The 21,128-nt window shown below is 39.1% G+C and overlaps 2 protein-coding genes across 2 annotated transcripts in view; both read right to left on the bottom strand.

Moving 5' to 3' along the window:
• The window catches only part of LOC6524532 (high affinity cGMP-specific 3',5'-cyclic phosphodiesterase 9A), a 108,646-nt gene that overhangs the window by 62,056 nt on the left and 25,462 nt on the right, over window positions 1–21,128 (bottom strand). The gene's annotated exons all lie outside the window — the stretch shown is intronic.
• Window positions 5,868–8,096, bottom strand: LOC6524536. The gene has a single exon (XM_002100357.4). The coding sequence runs from the start codon at window positions 7,985–7,987 to the stop codon at window positions 5,915–5,917; it is 2,073 nt and encodes a 690-aa protein (XP_002100393.2). The 5' UTR covers window positions 7,988–8,096; the 3' UTR covers window positions 5,868–5,914.

Consider the following 21,128-nt stretch of genomic DNA (forward strand, 5'->3'; position numbering starts at 1 on the left):
ACAAATCCACGTGTTTTCTATCTCTGTGTGTATATGTGTTTACGTATCTGAGTGAACTAAATCAAAGCTGCTGCTGCCGCATAAAGCCGCTTAGAAAAGTGAAGGTCAGGACGCGCATTCGCCTGGCCCCAAAAAGTAGGCAACGATTTTCACTTGACGCAGCGCACACTGCGTATGCGTGATATTTTGCTAGGAAAAATTATTCTAAGAACATTTTGCTGGAAACAGCTTCTAGGAAATAAAGTGCGCATCGAAATGCATATCCATATGGTTAATGTATAAACCTGGCTGAGAATCTCGTTCGAAACTAAATAAATACATTACTTGTGCTAATCACCTAAAACTTATTGGGAAATAGCGGACAACAAATTGTATAATACATTTTTCAGCTTAGCAAAAGTGGAATGAGCACCAACAGAATGAATACCGTACAAGATAATTACATTTAGTGGTGTAAACAGTTCAGATAATTGTCGGATTTGATTGTCGAACAAGACTCTCGATGTTATCATAATTACCCAGTCTCGTTTTCGCCCACAATTAAATTGACACACTTTGCAACAATAGGCATGAAACGCACTGTACTGCCAACCAGTCGTATGCGTGATTTGGTGAAACGTTTTTCGTGCCCACTTGGCGACGAACGTGCCAAGCGTTTTGGCTATTGATCTCTGCCTTTTCCAGACCGCCCTCCGCCGTACGATTTTTTTTGTCCTTATTTCTGTGTTTTTTTTTTTGCTCGCTTGAGAGGAGCTCATAAAAATTCTAAAAACAATAAACGTCAATTTTTGCTTGGCAGCTAACTAGGGGAAGCTGCCTGCGGGCAGCACAAAGTGGCCTTCCACGGGAAATCTGTCGCATGGTTTGGGTTTTGGGCGAAGGTTGTGCTTTTCCTCTGAAGGATAAGCGTCGGATGTTTAACTAGGTTGACACTTCATCCAGCCCCGAGCCCTTACGATTCATACTTGTGCTGTTATTTGTCTTCTCCTCGAATCGCACACCGCTTACCTGTGAATTATATAAAAAGAAACGAGCGGAAAAACTCGATTAGACTTATTATATTAAATGGAAATTACATAAAAAAATACAAATTATTTTATGTGCGCAAGTAAAAATTATTAAATATTGTTCAATTAAAAAAAAATATTTTAAGATAGCCCTGGCCTAAAAACAGAGTGCTGGAAAATAATATATATTCATCTCCATATAATTGTATACAATTTTTCATCACGGAACGATATTTAAGTTTCTTTAGTTAACAATACGCAAATGTATAAATATTTATATATATATACATAAATATAGCTACGGCAATTATTCTGCCAGAAAGAAGGCAACCAATTGTATCGGTGGAATAAATAAATCAAAAACATATTGGCAACATATCCTACGAACGTGTGTAACAATTAAGGCTGAAAATAAAATCGATTTATTTATTTATTTAGTGGCCAATCGCATGTAAAATGCATATGGGGCTATGCGTCTGGATTTGTGTGTTCCATTTATTATTTATTCGCTTCCCTGCATTTCATTCCTCGGCACTTTAGTCCTGTTTGCACACCACCCACACCTAATTAATGCGAGTCCCATCACAGGTTTTCCACAGACGATAAAGTGTATAAAAAGGGGGTGGAAAACTGGACATGGGACAGGCAGACGATTATTGTTGGCGAAGGTAACTATTGAATGGTTCGGAAAAGTGAGGAAGAACTAAAAGGGTTGGGCATTATTAAGCGGGGGAATGGGAAGTAAATTGGTTGAAAAATGTATACAAAAGGGCAGCCAATTTAGAAGCGCTTTGTCAATAGTAGTTTTACTAATTGGTGCACCATTGTAACTAATTTTGGTGTTTTGATTGCTAGTTTTGTACATGCCAAAATGATTGTGTACAGCATTTATATTGCCTAGGTAATGCTTTAAAATTTTAAAACCAAGAAAATTAAATGCCATTTATGTCGTATGGACTGACTAACGAACGAAGTCATCAAGTGCTTTCAGCTAAATCCACGTCCACGAAATCAAATCAGTTTGTATGTTTTTCCATCCATTTTCGTTGCTATGCTCAATTAGTTTTGTTAAAGCTTTCAATTTACACACAATTTTGACTGGCAAAATGGGGGGAGGCGTGGAAATTCGTGGGGCGTGGCAATCTGGGAGGTGGAAAGCTGCTGTCGTGGCAAGTCGCCAACATCTTGCAAAGCCTGTATGTTCGTCTGTACAACATAATTAAGTTTAATTGACAACCGCTGACTGTTTGATTGGCTTCTCTTGTTTTTTTTTTCTTTTTGCTCTCTCTCTCGTTTTTTGTTTTTTTGTTGGTGTTATTGCTCTTTATTGTTTGTTGTTTTATTTTCATTATTGCCGTACTTCTCCTTGACTGAGTGACTGCCTCCATTTGTGCCACTTGGCCAGGCTCGACAATGACTACGACTTTATTCCCCGCCACTCAACTCAACACAACACAACACAACACAACACAACCCAACACACAACTCAACTCGACCGCCCTCATTATGTACATTATTTTCGCCCAACATCCACCATACATATATTCATCATATTAAGTACAATATGCAATTGTTGCTGTGGTCACACGGGGCGTATACTCAATGGAAATGATCAGTGGAGCAAAGAAGGATGGCGAAGAAGGTTGAAAAACGGCGGGGAAGGAGACAGCACTCAATAAATCATTCGGAATGAGCTGTGCTGCACACGTTAATCACACAGACAGCACCGGGACAATACAGTCCGTATCAGGTTTATAAGCGCAGTTCCAGTGCCTCATGTTAATTGAAGTAAATTAAATAAATGTGTTTTACACATTTACATATATAATATATATATTTTATGATTTACACATTTTTAAATCAAGTGAAATAAAAACTATCAATACTGCACAATACTGTTCCTTCAAATATTTGCAATTAGTAAAAAGTTAAGCAGAGTTTTGTGTCTTTCCATTCGGCAAAGTTTGAATCGTTGCGGTCAGGGTTTAAAATTTAAACCAAGCATTTCCCCTTGCCAAATCTCGCCATTGTGTTTAATCAATTAAAATGGATAATCCGCCGATTCCTAATGGGAATCCACTAGATTTGGTGCTCGATATGCGGCAAGGCATTGCCTCCCAGGCCCCCACTTCCACAAGCGTTTTCCCAGGGGAGCCAACACGATTTTCCGAGGCGAGGCGAGGCCATGTCTTCTGATGAATCAACCGAACTCGTTGCGCTGACAGACGGAACATTGTTGAATGTGGCGAGCGCGGAGCCGAGCAGAAAACTTTGAAATGGATTAAATGACAGAGTGGGTGGTGACTTGGGCCAAGCCCACAGTTCAATGGACGATTTTCATTTTGCTTGCGGTAGACAAAAGTTTCTCCTCTATCAAAGTTGCGGCTTAAGGGCATTTGGTGGCGGGAATAAGCCGGGGGTTATCGGAGGTAGTTATAGCACCGACTTGCTATACATTACCGCTAACGAGAAGTATCAACTGTTAAATTGCAGAAAATGGCACAAAGCGATGGAGAAATACAAGGAATTGGAAACAGGATACAAAAGTACTCAAGTAAGCAAAATTGAAATCATTAGTATGAACGGTTTAATGCAAGGGATCTATAACTTTTCAGCAATATACTGGGTATAAAATCTGGAACATATTTACCTTGACCATATTTTGAAGGTTAAAAAGAACCCAAGATGGTGTAAAAACGAAAATTACTATCTTGATCGTCAGTGTTCTAGTCTTAAAGTCTTTCGCAGAAAGCCATATGCCTCACATTTTATGAGCGTAATGAGTATATAAAAACTTGTCTACAAAGTTCGTGTGGATTTTCATTAGCAACGGCAATGGCCAAAAACGAAACAAATGATATAGAAATGAAAACGGACAGACTGTTGGCTCTGTTGTTCAAATCAACCTGTTGCCACAAAAAGTAATCGAAGTTCATTCTTTACTTTTGCTGCGGGTCACGAATAAATTCAGGCATTTAAGGTGCTCACGCGATTTGGCAACAATAACAAAAGGAGACTACAGCACAGAAAGCTCACAAAAAAAAAAAAAACAGCATTCAGACCATGGGGCGTATGCGTGTTACAGAAATAAAAATGGCTGCTTCACACACATACATACACATCCACACACACACCCACTTGATACACATACCTACACATGTGTGTGCGAGTGTACAGGCGTGTGTTTGCCATAGCTTCATTATGATGGCGTCGTTAGGTCTATTAAATTTCCCTTTGTCGCATTGCCCGACGTCTTTTATATTGCTCTCCATAATTTTAGTTACGTATTAAAACAGACGGATCGGGTCCTTGAACTTCACACAAGTCGGATTTAACTGCGGCCTCAACAGCGAACGTTTATCTATATTAAGAGGGTATTTTCGGAAACGGAATTTTCCATTAGCAATTAGCAGTGAAGGCTTACTTTTGCTATATAGGTAAACTACTTCTTATTCTTTAAAGTCTCCTTTTGCTTGACTGAATTTTCAAATAAAAGATCTTTTGCAAAATGATTTGTTTTCTTGATTATGGATTCTTTTGTTATTTTCCTAGACGTTGGCATCATGCAAAAAGATTTAAAACAATACACAACAGGCATGTAAAATCGCCCAGAAAGCCGAAGAAAAATCATACTTCACTTGCAATCCGAATTTGAAAACAAAACTTGAAGTCATCCAAGCGAAAATGCAAAAGTTGGCCATTATAAATGAAACCGAAAGGTAAAATTGCAATTTCAAAGAAAAACTGCAGATAAGTTGGCATAAACAATAGAAGGCCATACATGTTCGCAAGTACGATTGGCAGTGAGAAAAACTTTGTTTTTCCTAAAACATTTCTCGAAAACATTAGACGCGCAAAGATCTCCTTCAGCCAGTGTCCTGTTTTGGGTTGGTTTTTTTGTATGTCCTTGCGGCATCTCCTGCTTAACGGCTTATGTGCAAAGTCGCTAAAAACTTGAAAACTCGCGGCAATGCCATCTAAAATTAATGCGGCATGACCTTTTCAGCAAGCCAAACAAGTTGTACCATAAACTTTTCTGGCCATAAGAAGTGAATGAGAAAAAGCGTGGAAAGTGCGGTGAGATTTGGGGAGAAAGTGTTGTTGGCCAAGGGAAATGCGGCACTACCTGAACTTCGACCCATTGATATGAGGGACCACGTTGGTCGTGGCCATTTAATGTGCGCATAATTGGCTTGTTGCATATTTTATCGCTTAATTGCCGCACATCGGCTGTGGAGATACTCGCCATCATTCACCACCCACTCGAGCCAGCCACCCATTTCACGGTGAGTTAATTATGCCACAGGTGCACTGAGAACAAAACTGTTCCGTCTTTTTAGCGCCGAATAGATCTGAACATTTTTAAACAATATTTTGTCTGCATTTATGCTAATTTCTCCTAAAGGCGCAGTGCAATGAAGATAAATTTCTTTCGATTCGGTACAACAAAAAATAAGCATAGAAACATCGAAAAAATTTGTTTTTCTGAATTATTTATATATTTCAAATATATTAATATTTAAGTGTTTGTGTGAAAAGAAACAGCTAATGCTTGTAAAACGCAAGTATGCTAAAGGCTCTGTATATGTATGTTTTGTTTTTTTTTCAGTGCAATATTTAATCAAAATGTTCTTGTTCTTGCGGCTTTGCTCGAGCAAAAAGTTGTGTTTGCCTTTTGCCAACGGATTAATCGACTTTGACGTGTGTCTTCTAAGCATTTTCCAACTCAAGGCCTCGCAGTTATTTCGCAATTAAATAAATCATCAAATTGAAGGTGGAAAATAAATGGGACGAGCATGGGTAAATAAGCAAAAGGCCAACCATAAACCATACACTAAATGATAACTGAGAACGCAACAATGAAAGTATAAAAGGTCTATTGCCTATACAATCCAAAAGTTTTGAGTTTAAATCCTAGATTGGAAACAGTACTGATGGTGGCGATGTCGTGGCATGTCTATGGCATTCAGTCTACCTCCCATTCCTCCTCCAACTCCTCCTCCGCTGCCGCCTCCTCCTCCTCCAGCTGGCCTTCCGTTCGATCGATGTTGCCTGGCCATCCTGGCTATACGATTATTGGGATCGAAGTGATGCTTCCTTGTTTCAGCCCTATCTGCCTGATAATTTCGATCCCTGCGTCCCTGCGACAGCGTATCCCCCCTAGTTAAGGGTCGATGGTTTTCCAATTGGCGCTCACCCGCCAATCGTGTCTTGATCCTCAGCATCAGGCAGCATTCCGATCGAGTCCTTTGAGCCATTAGCTCGTCGAAATGTTGAATGGCGTTCAGGGTCAGCGACTCGATGCCCAAGTAATGGGCTGCCAGGATGAGCTCCACCAGCTGGTACAGTTCGCTGCCCAACAAACGCTCCTCCCAGGAGCAAAGAAGAAATGAAGAGTGCTTCATTCCATTTAAGTTATTTACGCATTGATCGCCCTTGTCATTGCCATTGTCACCTATACACCTTCTATTTTCGTTGCTTTCCTTTACACCATCAAAATTTTGCATCGCTTGTTCACTAAATAGATTTTCATCTGCACTGCCTAAATAACTGCTTTCACCTTCGATACTTCGCCCTTCCTCACAAGTTTCGATCCCCGTGCTATTCTCGTTGCCAATTTTGATATTTTGTTCACTAATTACAGAATAATCTTGACTACTTCCATTTAAATTTGCATCTTTCTTGTCACTTTTTTTTAAGCTGTGCCTATTTTTGTTTTCAGTGTTTTCGCTTTTTGGATTTAATTGAATGATCCCCTTATTAATGATTTCCTTTTCACCATTTTCTACATTATCATTTGGGATTGTGCAGTTTTCGGTTTTTTCATTTTCGCATCGTTTGTATCCATTACATATTGTATCTGTGGCACACTCTACCTTATAATTTTCTTGACTCTGCTCATTGTTTTCGAAACTTTTTTTGGTGTCGCTTGTTTGAGTGCAGGTGTTACCTGAATTTTTGTCTAAGCTTTCATTACTTTGATTGGTGTTTTCATTGCTTTCACGGCTGTTCTCGTTAACTTCATTTCTGAGCGTTGTGTAGTCATTGCCTATTTGATTTTTCACACCTCCTGAATTGTTAAGTGTTTTCATGCAACTATGTTTGATTTTCTCGCCGTGGATCTGACATATGGAATTTACCATGCTTTGAGAATTATCTTGAGGGTTCTCACTGAGTTGACAACTGTTCTCGCTTTTCGTACTTCCGTTTCCTTCTGGATTAGCGCAAAGACTCAGCTCCTCAACTGTAGGTGGCGCCACCGCACTGTTCTCAGTTCCATTACTGCTTAGAGTCTTTTGATGCATCCACATGATGACGCGTAGCAGGGTCACCGATCGAATGGACCGCAACTCAATGGGCTGCTTCTCCACTTCCAATTGCCTCATCACCTCCGAATGGCAGTACATCAGGGGACTGGGCACATTGATCAGGCGATGATCGCTGCACAAGAAGCGCATTTGTTCCATATCCGGTTGCCATTTACCGGCCACCAGTTCGAGCAGACCCTTTGCGGACGGCAGATTGTCGGTGGTATGATCCCCATTCACTTCCTTTTTTGGAGCAACCGGACTTGCCACCTTGATGGGTTTTTGCAAACGGGAATTGGCGTTGCTGTAACTACTGGTGGGTTTCATCAGCAAGGAGGCACTGGCCACTGGTGAACCGTGAGCCAACTGGATGCGCCGAAAGGATGTACGATTGCCCCGAACTGCCGGCGGTCGTGAACGTCGCACCAGCGAACGGATCACCGCTTCCGTTTCCGCTTCCGGTTCCGGTTTCTTGCACACTACTTTAGCCGGCGTCTGTGTCTGCGTCTGCTTCACCAAAGCGTTCAGCGTTTTGCTGATCGGCAGCGGCAACTGGGAGCGGTTCAGCGAACAGCGATTTGGTGGAGCAACCTCGCGCGAATGTGGACCATCCAGTGCCGTGAGCGAGTGCCTAACGCGTTCCGGAATTCTCGACTTGAAGCTTGATGACATGTTTTTAAGGGTTTTTCGTACTTTCGGTTTGAATATATGTCGGCTTAATTTCGGGCTCTGATATCGGCTTGTGAGTGTGAGTGTGTGACTGGCATGATTTTTTACTCTATGGCAGCTCGATCGTTGCCGATTCCTACTTCATTACATTTGTGTGTATTCATTTGAAAAAAATAATTAAGTCAGGTGAAAAATCTACAGTGCCAAGAGCTAAATTCCAACATGGATTATGTTATTTAATCAAAACCGAATGCGACTTCGCTTTTAAAGTTAAAACACTATGACTATTGGTTTTCTGCTGATTTTAGATGGCTTTCGGGCATAAACTATTATTTCTAGCAAACAAGCCTCTGCATTTAGGTAATCACTATTGATTGAATAAGCATGGGAATTGAACGGATACCAACATATCGGTAGGCATGGAGTAAGAGTCAAACGAAATCACTGAATAAACCATTCTGCCCTTTGGCCATACACCATACAGGTATTCCTTTGCAGGAGTTTTGAAAAAGGACGACCTCAATTAAATGCATTTTTAAACCATTTTTCAGACTTCCGTACGGGATTTGATTGCACGTTTGTGTGCGTAGGTTTTCCTTGTGCGTGTGTGTGTGTGTGTTTGTGTTTGTGTGAGCAGCACATTAAAAAGTAATTTAAATGGAATTCCTTGGCGTTCACCACGGGGATCAGGAATGGGGGTTTGAAATTGAGATTGGAATAAGGATGGCGACATGGCGACGCACAGTGGTAGGCACTGCCTTATTGTAATTAGAGCGATGAGACAATAAATCTCAATATAGGCCAATCCGTCCGTCCATTCAGTTCAGTTCCGTTTCAATTCCATTTCGTTGTCGGGTGCGTGGATTTAAATTGCATGGAAAGGAGCAGCGAAAGGAGCAGCGAAAGGAGCAGTATCTGGGAAGCCAGCGAAGCACCATGGCAATGCATAAATCTAGCACTTTTCCCCTGTATTTTCCGGAAAAATCAAACAGAGGTGTGCTGAATGTACACAAAACAAAAATCCTGAACAACAACTTGATTATAAAAGCAATTAAAGGTTATTATTTAGACTCAGTAATACAGATTACAAATTTGAGAGTCTTATTATTGAGTCTTAAAGTATTAAGCACATTAAGTAATCGTTAAAATTTTTTTCAGTGCCTAAAGCACCAACTAAACGATAGAAACTGAAGAAGAACTAAGGAAAAGGGTGGAGAAATGTGGCAAAAGCGGCTTCGTAGTCGCAGGAATTAGCTCAAAATTGCAAAACTTAAGCCAAATGCTGGCGCGGAAAAAGGGGGAAAAAAGTCGAAAGGGAATCGGTCGAAAAGGAAAAGCACGAAGAGGGTGAAGAAGGGGTGGATAAAGAGGAAAACCACAGGAGAGGTATGTAATGTGTGGGTGAAAAAAAGAAGAAAATCAAAACCACGAAACCAGACGAAGGAGATGGCTCATTCTTTGTTTTATGCCATCTACATAATAGATGGCCCAAGGAAGTAATAAACAGAGATGGCAAATGTCAGAAAGAAACGCCACGAGAAGCAGCGAAAAAGACGGCTAGTGGATAGCAACGGAAGCAAGTCAATTTGCATTCCGGCTTAAACGAACATCGCCGGGTTAGTTAATGTTGCAAAAACCGTAAAAAAAAACAAAACGAAGCGAAAAAGTATAAGAATTACGACTGAGAAGAGATTTTCGGCTGCATCAACAATTGCAAATTAAACGCGAGAGAAGGGAAAAATAATGCAAATAAATACATCAGACAGCTGGCCAATAATTATCACTTGTGCTTGCCGTCCAACTTTTTTTATTGTTTCAAAATTAGTTTAGCTTTCGACCGACGACCACTAATCAATCAACTTAGGAGGAAACTTCGATTAACTTTGCTCGACAGCAATTAACTTTAACTTTGCTAATGAATCGGACAGCAAATCAACTTCTGGGTCAAAATGGGAAAGCAAAGCAGTTGTGGGTCACTTGCAGGGCATTCAATGGGAAAATATTAAGATGCCATATTTAAATGGTTGTACAGAAATTTAACTACAAATTTAATGTAAGCTATACAAATTGATCACTACTAAATATTCTCTCCCTAATGTTTTATTGAAATGGAAAATAAATTGATAAATATGTACATTTACCGATTTCTGTTCATTTCTATTAGACTAAATATTTTCAACTAAATTCAAAATAGTTTTGATTTCATCATGAATAGCGCGTAATGCCAATCGTAAATCGGCATACAAAAGTCAAATATCGGCGCGGAATTGTTTAATTTATTGGAATTGCAATGCAACTCCCTTCGAGCCCTTGAAATAAACTGGAAAACTCATTAAAACGCAGCTAAACTAAATTCTCAATGGAATAAATAAATATTATTGACTCTGGTTTATTGCTTTCGGCTCTGTAACTGGCATGGCTATTATAAAATTAATTAAATTACATGCTCGCACGCACCAGCACAAAAAGACTGAGAGAGATGGCCAGATGTATGGCGATAGAGATAGCGATATGCCAATTACAAAACCATAATTTCCACACGCCAGCACATGTATGTACCTTTGTATGCGTGTGGATCGGAATTTTTTGGCCATGGACAGCATTCAAAATGCAATTTGTTTGCAACTCTCTCTCAGTGTCTCTGTCGCATTTTGTCATTTAATTGTAGTACTCACTAATTGAGCGGCATGCAAATACATCTCAAATAACAGAAAAACCAATCGGAATGTATCGACATCAAATAAAAGTTTAATTAACAATTAAAACTGCCTAATACAAGCACGCAGAGAATTTTTCGATTTAATTATGGCTTACTTTTCATGGCACATTTGCAGGCTGCTGGTAAATATTTTATACACATTGCAAATGGAGTGTCGTTAATTAGTTGGAAAAACTATTGATAAACTCATTATAATAAAATTTTGTAGCAAACTTTTAGCTGAAAACTTTTTATTATACAGACATAAATAACTTGACTCATCACCTTTCTTTTCGATTGCCAAATTATTTGTTGAAAACATTTAAATTTATTTTTTCATTGCGTATCCACTCGTTTTCCCGTGGGTTTTTATTTATAATATTTGTAGATCTTTTGTTTATAGAATTTAGGAGCTCCCTTCAATTATGTAAGACACAGTACTTGAGGGAACTTATCCCGTTGGAGGAGCAAAACTGTTGCTAAGCCCCCAAAAGGGTTCGAGCCAATCCTTTTGAGTAAATTCCATTGCCCCAAGGCAAACAAAGGCCACAGCTAATAGTGTGAAAACAAAACAGGGAAACACAAGGAAAGCCAAGAAAGGGAAATAAAAATAAAAATAAAGGAAGACGGAGGGGGGAAAATATCGTAAAATGCTAAGGTAAACAAACATTTATAAATAATGAACATTGATTGCTTATTTGAACAAAATGAAGGCGGACATGGATACGGCTACGTATACGGTTACGATTTCACGTTCAAGGATCAATAAGAAAAAAAATAAACGGAAGGCGTTGAACTGCACTCCATAAATGTAATTGTGACTGTGAATGGGTGTCTAATCATAATGGTCCTCAGAGGGCAAACTCATCAAAGGGCTTAATTGATTTGGGTGTGCGGTAAAAAGGAGAAATAGCCATTGACAAATCGAAGTGGAATCGAACGGCGGTAGCACATGGAAGTCCAATATTTGAACCCAAAAATTTTAATCCTCAAAACAAATCTGCATTTAAAAGAAACTTGTTATTAAAAATCGTGTTAGTTGCATTTAGAAATTATAAAAAATATTTGCGTTAAATGCGGAGATCGCTTAAATGAGCACTTTCTCCGCCTGGGAGAAAATCTGGCTGAGAAGTTGTTTGCTCCATTACTCTGTGTCTTCGTGTCTCCGCTCATTTGGCCTTCATTGAGTTGGGTTTATGGCTTTCAATTTGAGTGTTTCTGGGGCCATCTCTGTCATGCATACGTCCGAGGTGCTTAATAATTTAGGACCACCCACCTAAGGCGCGCACACAGCTGCAGTTCACCTCTACATATGTGAACGAAAGAGGGAGAGAGAGACGGAGCGAGAGAGAAAGTCTTTCTCCACCCATACAATCAATGCCATTATGCGTGTGTGTGTGTGTGCCATGCGGTATGCAATGCGAATTTAATGCACTTCTTGATGCAGCTGTGCATAAGAAATCAGATGCAACCTGCGAGACGCCAAATAGTCTTACATTTTCCACATCTCAAATGAAGGTGAGGTGGAGACATCTCTAGCATTTGGTTTTTCACATTTTCTCGGAAAACTTTTATACTCGTCACATAAACAATGCCACGCCCACCAGTCCGAGTGGCCACACTCAGAAAAAAACAAGCTAAATATTTAAATATTGTTTCGAATACTAAAAATAATTTTAATATACGTGCAAAGTCCCTAGGGTCTACCCTAAAAATAGTTATCTTCACACACATCTGTGGGCTTTTCATTTTGTTTCTCGGTGTAGTTGGGTGCATTTATGAGTAGTTTCCCTTTTTTCGGTGTGGCCTGAACGTTGACAGCCGGCAAATGCAAATGCGGTTTTAGCATTTGCATGACGTTCCGTACGTTATTTAGAAAATGGCTAAAATGGCAACATGGCTGCCATTCACAGCTAATGACATTTTAAACAAAGACTTCCGATCTCTCTTGCCCTTTCGCACCCACCTCTCTCACTTTATTTTTCTTGCTGCTTTTCTTTTTTTTGCAAAATGCTTTCAGCGTAAAATATGAAAATATTATTAGCATTAGGATATGCTATGGAACGGAATGGTATTGCATGGAACAGCAGGGATCGCCTCTAAGTACCTAAGTACCTAATGCCATTTGCCATCACCCATTTTCCACTTTTACACTTGCCATTTTCCATTTCCCAGTTCGCCATTTGCAAAAGGGCCACTTTCCACCATCAACACATTTCAATGAAATAATTGCCTTCAACAGAAACACATCTGTAGCATATTTTTCAGGGCACGTACGGAGAACATTATGAATGATTTAAGCCGTTCAAGGAAAAGGATAAAAAGGATTTTAATTGCTTACATTATTATCGATTAGTATAAATGCTAAACTATTTTTCACCTCCTACTAACTTGTTTTCATATTTAAAACATGCATTTTAACAAGCTCACGATTGAATGAAAAGCATCGGCAATAAACGGAAAATGCCAGCGCCTAATCCACAATCGGCATTAATTCATGCGAGTGTATAATCCACATACCCTTAACCCTCCACTGGCCCCCGGAAGCGGCATAAACCACCTCTTAACCCACATGCAGTTTGCTCCACATGGAGAGCCAGCGAAGCGAACAACTTGCGCTGTTTTCTCATTATTTATGCGCGACCTTGTTTTGTGCCACTTTTATTATTTTGCTAATTTCGCGCATTATAAAAACAACAACAAAAAATTAAGCCCTAGAATAAAACAACAGCAATAAATAAAAAAAAAGAGAGAGATAAGAGCAACCGAAGCATCAGTCTGTTAAGGAAGATTTGAGCTCGGTTAAAACCAAATAAAAGTTCGCACTCAAAGCAAGGACTCATAACAACTGATTAAAAATAATATTAAAACATGAATAGCTTGGAAAAATATTGAAGCCTATTTGGACACCTTATTTTTATTCATAATGTTTAAACTGGATAGGTTTTTTTTTGTATGAAATTAAAAAGAGTATATTTTTATGCGACTTTGCCCGGATTTCGTTCTCAATCTTCCGCTTTATTATTTTTCTCGTCGGTTCTTTTTTGTGGCTTAATTTTTAGAAGGGAAACTTATGGTTTGGTTGTCGTCAGTTGAGAGCTTTTAACCTATTTTCCCATTTTTGCGCAATTTATCAACAAATTAATGTAAGCATGACGCCTCACATACACATACGCATACCACTCGTGGGCGTGAGTATGTGTGAACTTGTGCGAGTATGTGGGTGTGCATGTGTTTGTGTGTGTGTGCGGCGTTGTCAAGAAAATTTGCATGTTTCTCCCACAGAGTCGAGGCCCCGTTTTTGTGTTGTTTTTGATGCATGTAATTAACTTGAAGCGGGCCTTTGCCTTCTACTTATGTAGATCTATGCTGATGTCAGAAGGTGAGGGCAGCTGTTCATCTATACTATTGTATATACCTATATATATGTATATATACAATATATAATGTATACAGTATATGGAGTGTGGGCGCAGGTATATCATGTCCTTGGTTTTCAAAGAAAATGTTACGGTACGGGGTAAAGATCACATATGCCAATTTGGCTTGGTTCGCTTAGTGGTGAGTCAAGCGTCTTTTTGCTCTCAGTAATTTATGGTAAATATATGAATTATATTATTGCAAAATTAAAAGTTTGAAACATTACATTTTTTTTAAACATATTTCAATATAACTTTTTCCCAGGCAGTGCCCACGTTTCCGTAAACGCACTTTGTAATTTAGTGCTTCGTCGAGCAATAACTAAATAATTCACTAAATAAATTAGTTATGAAAAAGTTTTTAAATTGAAGCGCACCAGAAAATTAATTTGTGCGGATGGGTGGAAAACGCAAAAATGCGTGGAAATGAAAGCTAAATATGGCAGGTTGCAATTGAAGAATTCGAAGGGAACAACTGCATCACACGTTTCAGCATTCTGGTAACTTTCTCCTTTCCATTAGCGATTTTCACAAATAACTATTTCAGTTGCTGAAACTTTGTGCGCACTTTGTACGTATGGCTGCTCAACACGAAAGTTAACTGCTCTCGCCCACTCGTCCATCACCTGTCGCCATAATGCCACGGATGTTTCTGGTATTCCTGTATTCCTGTATTTTGGCTTATTGGTTTTGTCATTTATTATCTTTAGCACGGAAATTCACGCTTGACAGGTCCTGCAGTCGCAGCAATGACAGCTGTAGCAGTCGCGTTGAAAGTTTATGACAATGCGACCCAACAACAACCCATTCGCGACCACGCCCCCATTCCAGCTGCTGACGCCCACCTGTCAGGGGGCGTGTCTAAAACTGGCAACACTCAAACGCAGGGCACTGCTGAAAATGTCTAATTTTGGGCGAGCAATAATCAAGAAATCTATCTATTAGCTGTACAGGAAAATAAATAAAACTATACTTTATCAAAATTATTATCAATCATTATGTTAAATTATATTTAAATAGTATAATAATGTACTGTAACGCAACATTTGCGAAATTTTTTCTCAGTGCCAAAACATGTATAGTTGAGGTGGCCTAATCGAAGTGAGCCGCAAAATAGAAACAAATGCCAAAGTTTTGATTGGCAGTTGCCTTTGTTTGTTGGCCGGGAAATGTAGAAACTTTGCCAAGCCGCAACTTTATACAGGTGCAAAAATATAAAAACCCATTGAGAAGGGGGGAAAAAAAAGGGAGAGCCGATTGAGTGGGGGCCTTATGCCCAAAAGACCCTTCCATTTCGGTTTACAGCCTGGGAAAAGTGACACCACGATGCCATAACATTAAATGCCTAACAAGTTACTCAATTTCAATGGTCAGTGGTCGATGATGCTGTCCCTGTCTGGGGCAATGCATGGCTATCTCGCTCTAATGGCCGGAAAAGGGCAAGAAAATTTCCATAATTTTATGGGCTTGACAAGCTCTCGCAGCGAAACACGGACACTGGGCCCGTAAAGTGGAATTTTCAAGAACATCGAAAACCACACGGACCTTCTCGCCTGCGTTTTAATATTTATGCATAAAAATTTATAGGTGCTAAGGTACGCATCAGTACATACATACTCATGTACATATGTAGGTATGTATGTTGATATGACCATAACACCCACCGAAAATCCTTATGAGTACGTATTTTGAGTCACCTTTACGCCCATCCAGCTACCTCAACCTCCTCTCGGCTTTTTCGCCAGCTATTCCCTCGAATTTCCTCTAGGTTTTTCTGCCAACGTTCCCACTGCTGGTTGCAAAAATAAAACTATCATTGCAGCGGATCGAAAGCTTTTATGTGTCAAGTTAATGAAACCGGAGGAGCAAGTGTTCACTGGAGGGCAGATGGGCAAAATGGGCAGATGGGCACTGGGGGGGGGGATGGATTCCAACAGCTGATTGCATCGGATTCCACCTTAAGGTGACACTTTATACCGGACTGCCTTTAATCGGGGATTTAACTTTACGGCCCCGCCTTGGTCTCATTAAATTTTTATGTTTTCTCTGCGCTCTATTCCGGGTTTTGGATTTTTACGGATTTTAAGGAGACTGCAATGACGTTTGAGCTTCAGGTCTCAAATCGTTCGGAGCTCAAATCAGCTGACTTATTTTAAACCGTTTTCTATTAGCATTTTTAGAGTGTTTTTAAAGAATGATGATTTGAAAAGAATTAGTTTTCTTAGGGTTGTCGTAAGTTGGATCATTGACTTATACCCGCTACAGTTGCCTGATTTTTCAAGCCATAATAATAATAATAAATAATAAATATTAATAATAAATACTAATAATAAATACCAAATAATACTAAATAATACCAAAATATTAGTGCCCTCCTCTGCGCTTCTCAAAAGTCCTACATAAGCAAACCACTTTTTCGATGTTTTTCAAAAAAAAAATACTAAATGTGAGTGAGTGGTGCAGTGATTTTATGTGGCAGCAGAGGATATCAACAATGTGATTTCGACCTACTGGAGGAAGTGCCTGAGCTATTTTCCAGGAGCTACAACCAGCTGTCAGCTCTGACGTGGATAGAGCTTGAAGAAAGGGGTGAGTACCTTCTCTGTTCTTCGTTATGAATGGCGAGTGTGATCAGCACCCGCGACGTAGAGTGCCGCATTGATTCGGGTGCTTGCAGACACCCGAATATTTTGAGCGGGTGTATGTAAGTACCCGAGATGACCGGTGTGAGTGGCACACAACACTCAAATTTGTTGAGTGTAAAAATGCCACTCTTGCAGTTCTCTGGTGTGTGAGTATTTTAGCGCTTCGTCGTGGTACTGGCGGAAAATCATAACTTGAAATGCGTTAAAAAATTTATAGCCTACACTTAGGCTCACATTAAATGACATGCCTGTCAAAGGCTTGTCCAAAAGCAAAGGGTATAAAATTGGCCTCGAAAGGTTGTTACAAGGACCTACACGGAAAAAAAGTTATTATGCGTACTAGAATAAATATATGTGTAACGGGTGGATTTTAACATTAAACAGAACACTGGATTATGTTCAGTTTTTAGCTTTAGTGGCGAAATTCTTATCTGACTTATCTAAACTTTCTCGCAGTGTGCTCTGATTATTTAGTGGCCAAGCCCAGCCTGTCTCTGATTGCTCTTGACAGCGCTGACCCAAAAAAAAAGGAGGAAAAATAGAAGAGCTGCAAGGAAAAAAAAAGAATTATGAACCAAAACGTGTGTAATGATGATGTGTATTTTAATGTACAATTTGCGGCCTTTAATAGCACTCTCACACACAAACCTACCCACTAACTGGAACACGCAAAATGTCCCCCTTTTTTCCATGGATTTAAGAACGTAATCACAGCCTTTCATGCCGTGCATTGCATACTTTTCACATGCTCAAACCAATGACGAACAATATACGGCGAATGGAAAGCAGACATAATAGATTCAGTTTTTCTGATTAAATCAATTTTGTAAAAGTTTTTTATTCATTTGACCTGTCAGCAACAGCGAGAGCAACAGCAACAGCAGCAGAGTGTGGAAAACCATAAAAAAATATTATGAAAAAGTTTTAAGAACTCATCAGCCATAAAGAGAGTTCGCGAATAAAAAGGGAGGAGCAAACCTGGTTCCGTCGTCAAAATGCAAATTATTTGTAATTATTTGCGCTTCGAATAGCTAAAGCGAATGATAATCTGGGAAATACACCGCCTTTGTCTACGGATTTTAATCTTTGACAACGGGAAATATGGTTGAATGTGAATAGAGTTTTTCGAACATTTTACAGCAGCAGATGTTGCTGATTAAACCTTTATAATTAAACCCCCACACAATTTCCACATGACAACGAAACCGCGTTTACTGTTAAAATATCAAATCTCACACTCAGTAAAAACCAATTTTGTTAACGATATACCAAAAACCGGAATTTAGCTTTACCAAGACTGCATTTTTAAATGTACTTGCCTATCGATTTTAAAGTTTCAAAAAACCTAGTTCTAGACCTAAATCCCTTACACACACATAATATACACACATATATATATATAGTATATGCTAAGTACAATCTAGAACTGCCGCAGCACTTGACTTGAATTTCTTGTTCTCGTTCTTGTTTGCGTTTGTGTTTGCACCCCTCGCCTTTGTTAATTTCTGTTGTTTGCCTTTAACCCCAACAAACAAAGGGCCAACAAAGAGGCGAGCAAAACAAAAAACCGAAAAAAAATGTAGGGGACTTCGAAAAAATTAAGCGAAAGGGGCAATGTAAGTTAGGGATATCATTGTTAGATGGCACATATTACTCATACGCAGCGTGGTCACTTGCCTGGTTTATTTTTGTTAATTCGACTGATTGTGATCGATGATTCTGGTGCAGGTTTCGATTCCGATTTCGATTTCGATGCTGATTATGATCTGTCTTTTGCCCGACTTCCGGCCGATGATAATGGCGCTGGTCTCGCACACTTTTGGTTTTAGCACTCTTCGCTCAGATATTACACATACGCACTGTGGTAGCACCAGAAAATAATTCGCAAAAAAATTGAACAATTGAAATATCCGATATGACTGCGATTTGAACAACGATTGCCAGACAATATAAATTTGTATTTCCTCTATTAAACAATATATTTTGTATATATATATTTCTTTTTTCTATTTTTTTTTGGTTGCCGACGCTTTGTTTTGTTTCCTTTCGTTTAAGGACCTTCAGTCCGCTTCTTTGTTAATGTGTGGGTAGGTGTGTGTATGTTTAATGGTTCGTATTTGTGTGAGAGACTGATATATGTGAGATGCGCGCGTGTGTGCGTGTGAATAGTTTTTGTAATCCGCACAAATCCGCTGGTAAATTTGAACTGACTGAGTTCAAAAGCTAAAATGAGTTTGCATACCCCAAAAACGTACTAACCAATAACCGAGACCGATTTCCACTACCGAAGGTATAGCCGAACTCGATTCCGAATCTAAGTCCGAGAGCCTTAAGGTGGGAAAGTTCGCTCACAGCTGCGGCAAGTGAAAGTGTCCTAAATGCGGACCTCAAACTGTGCGAAAAGCTTTCACTTGGCTGGCTGTTGAGCTTGAAGGAATTTTGAAAAATCTACGCCGATTTAACAACTGTTTGAATACTTTAAATAATAAATATTTTAAAATATTTAAAGCATCCAAAATGTTTGAAACTTTAAATCAAAACTAGGGAGTATAGAACCGGCTTTTGAAGTTTCATTCCCTGTTATACCAAGTATTGTTAGTAGCACAGTTTTTAGCCCTAAGGCAGTTTTTTGGAACGTTATTTGAAATTTGATCATTCGAAACTTTCAACTTTACTTTTCTGTCCCCTTTTTAGCCGGAACTCGATATAACCCATTGTACTTCAAGCATCAGTGTATATCAAATAAGCAACCTGTTTTAATACAGAAAACTTAAAAAAATAAAAAGGAACTCGGGAAAACTTGTTCAATAAAATGTAAAATAAAATAATTGTAATTACACAAACATAAATCATTAAACCCAAACCACAACACACACCCAACACAACGGCTGTTCAATTTTTAGAAAAACACTTCCTGGGAAATCTGTTCGAGACCAACCGCTTCAAAACTCAATCGAACTGAACAGAACTGAAGTGAAGCAACAACTGAACGAACCGAGCGTTTTCAAAATCGCGAATAGCCAGCGTATAACGGATATCCAGTCAGCTGAGAGCCGCTTCAAAAGAGAGAGAGGGAGAGAGCGAAAAGCTGTGACATCCTGAGCTTTCAAGGCTGAGAATGGCAAAAAGGAAGTTGAATGCACACGAACATAAAATGCTTGACAACAACAAAAAAAAATGCAAGAAACTAGCCAAAAGGGAAAACAAGAACAGGAAAAAATAACTTCGGAAAATCTAAAGCTTTTCCCGCTCTCCGGGCGCCTGCGCGAAAGAGAGAGCATAAGCGGGAGAGAGTTAGAGTGAAAGAGAGAAGTAGTTGTTTCACACGTTATGCTCCTTATGCTCATGTTGTTGTTTTTGCCTGATGATATCCTTTCAAGAAGTCAATCTATTTCTTGATATAATTTGTTTTCATATTCTTTTAATAAAATTTATGAAATTTTATTATTTTTATTAAAATTTCATAAATTTTAATAATTAATGATAAAATTAGAAGAAAGAAATAATTCAAACAATATTCAAGTTGAAAATTCAATCTATGTCAAATCAAAAGTATCTATAAAAATTCATTACTTGCCCTTCATTTTGCGCTATGTATTAAAAGAGTATCCAGATTTTACCCTACTGGCAATATCCTTTTCGGGCGTTGTTGTTGTTTTTGCTGGCGCTTCTGTGGCCATTGTTGCACACCTGAGATTTAGCGAGGACACCGCCGAGGACGAGGACGCGGACGCTTTCGTGGCTTCTCGCTGCTGGTTGTTCTCGTGTGCCAGCTGATTTGTATTTTAGATTTGTATTTATTTATTAGGCAACAGACTACTCTTTCTTTTGGACTTACATAAATAATATAAAAATAAAAACAAATGGAAAATTGGAAAGATAATTTTGGCCGATATTGTACTTTAGGACCAAGATTCATGGTACAGTATTCCATCCAGATGGCCGGAAAACTGCATGATATAGACATGATATCAAAAGTTATGATGTCATTACGAGTATTAGCGAGTATTAAAATACTATTTCATTTCATTGAAATCAAGCAATTTTATTATAACTATGAAATGGTTGAAAACTTCGTGTTGGCTTGTAATATTTTAGTAATTTTTGTACATTCAATGGTTATTATATTCACCATCGCTACTCATCGTAAGCCTGATATTTACCTTATTCGCCACAGCCCAGCAACGACAGCTAAAATAACAGGAACAACCACGGCAAGAAAATGGAAAATTGCGAAAGGGAAAAGCTGGAGAAACACTAGACATGGCAAAGGAAAGGAACGCACTTAGAAATGATAGCCCAGCTTTATGCTAATGTTTGCCATTGCTTTAAGTACTTATTCAGCTGGTGAGCTAGTCTGTTAGTTAAGCAGTCAGTTAGTC

Source organism: Drosophila yakuba, chromosome X (genome assembly GCF_016746365.2).
Source record: "Drosophila yakuba strain Tai18E2 chromosome X, Prin_Dyak_Tai18E2_2.1, whole genome shotgun sequence".
NCBI classification, from domain to species: Eukaryota; Metazoa; Arthropoda; class Insecta; order Diptera; family Drosophilidae; genus Drosophila; species Drosophila yakuba.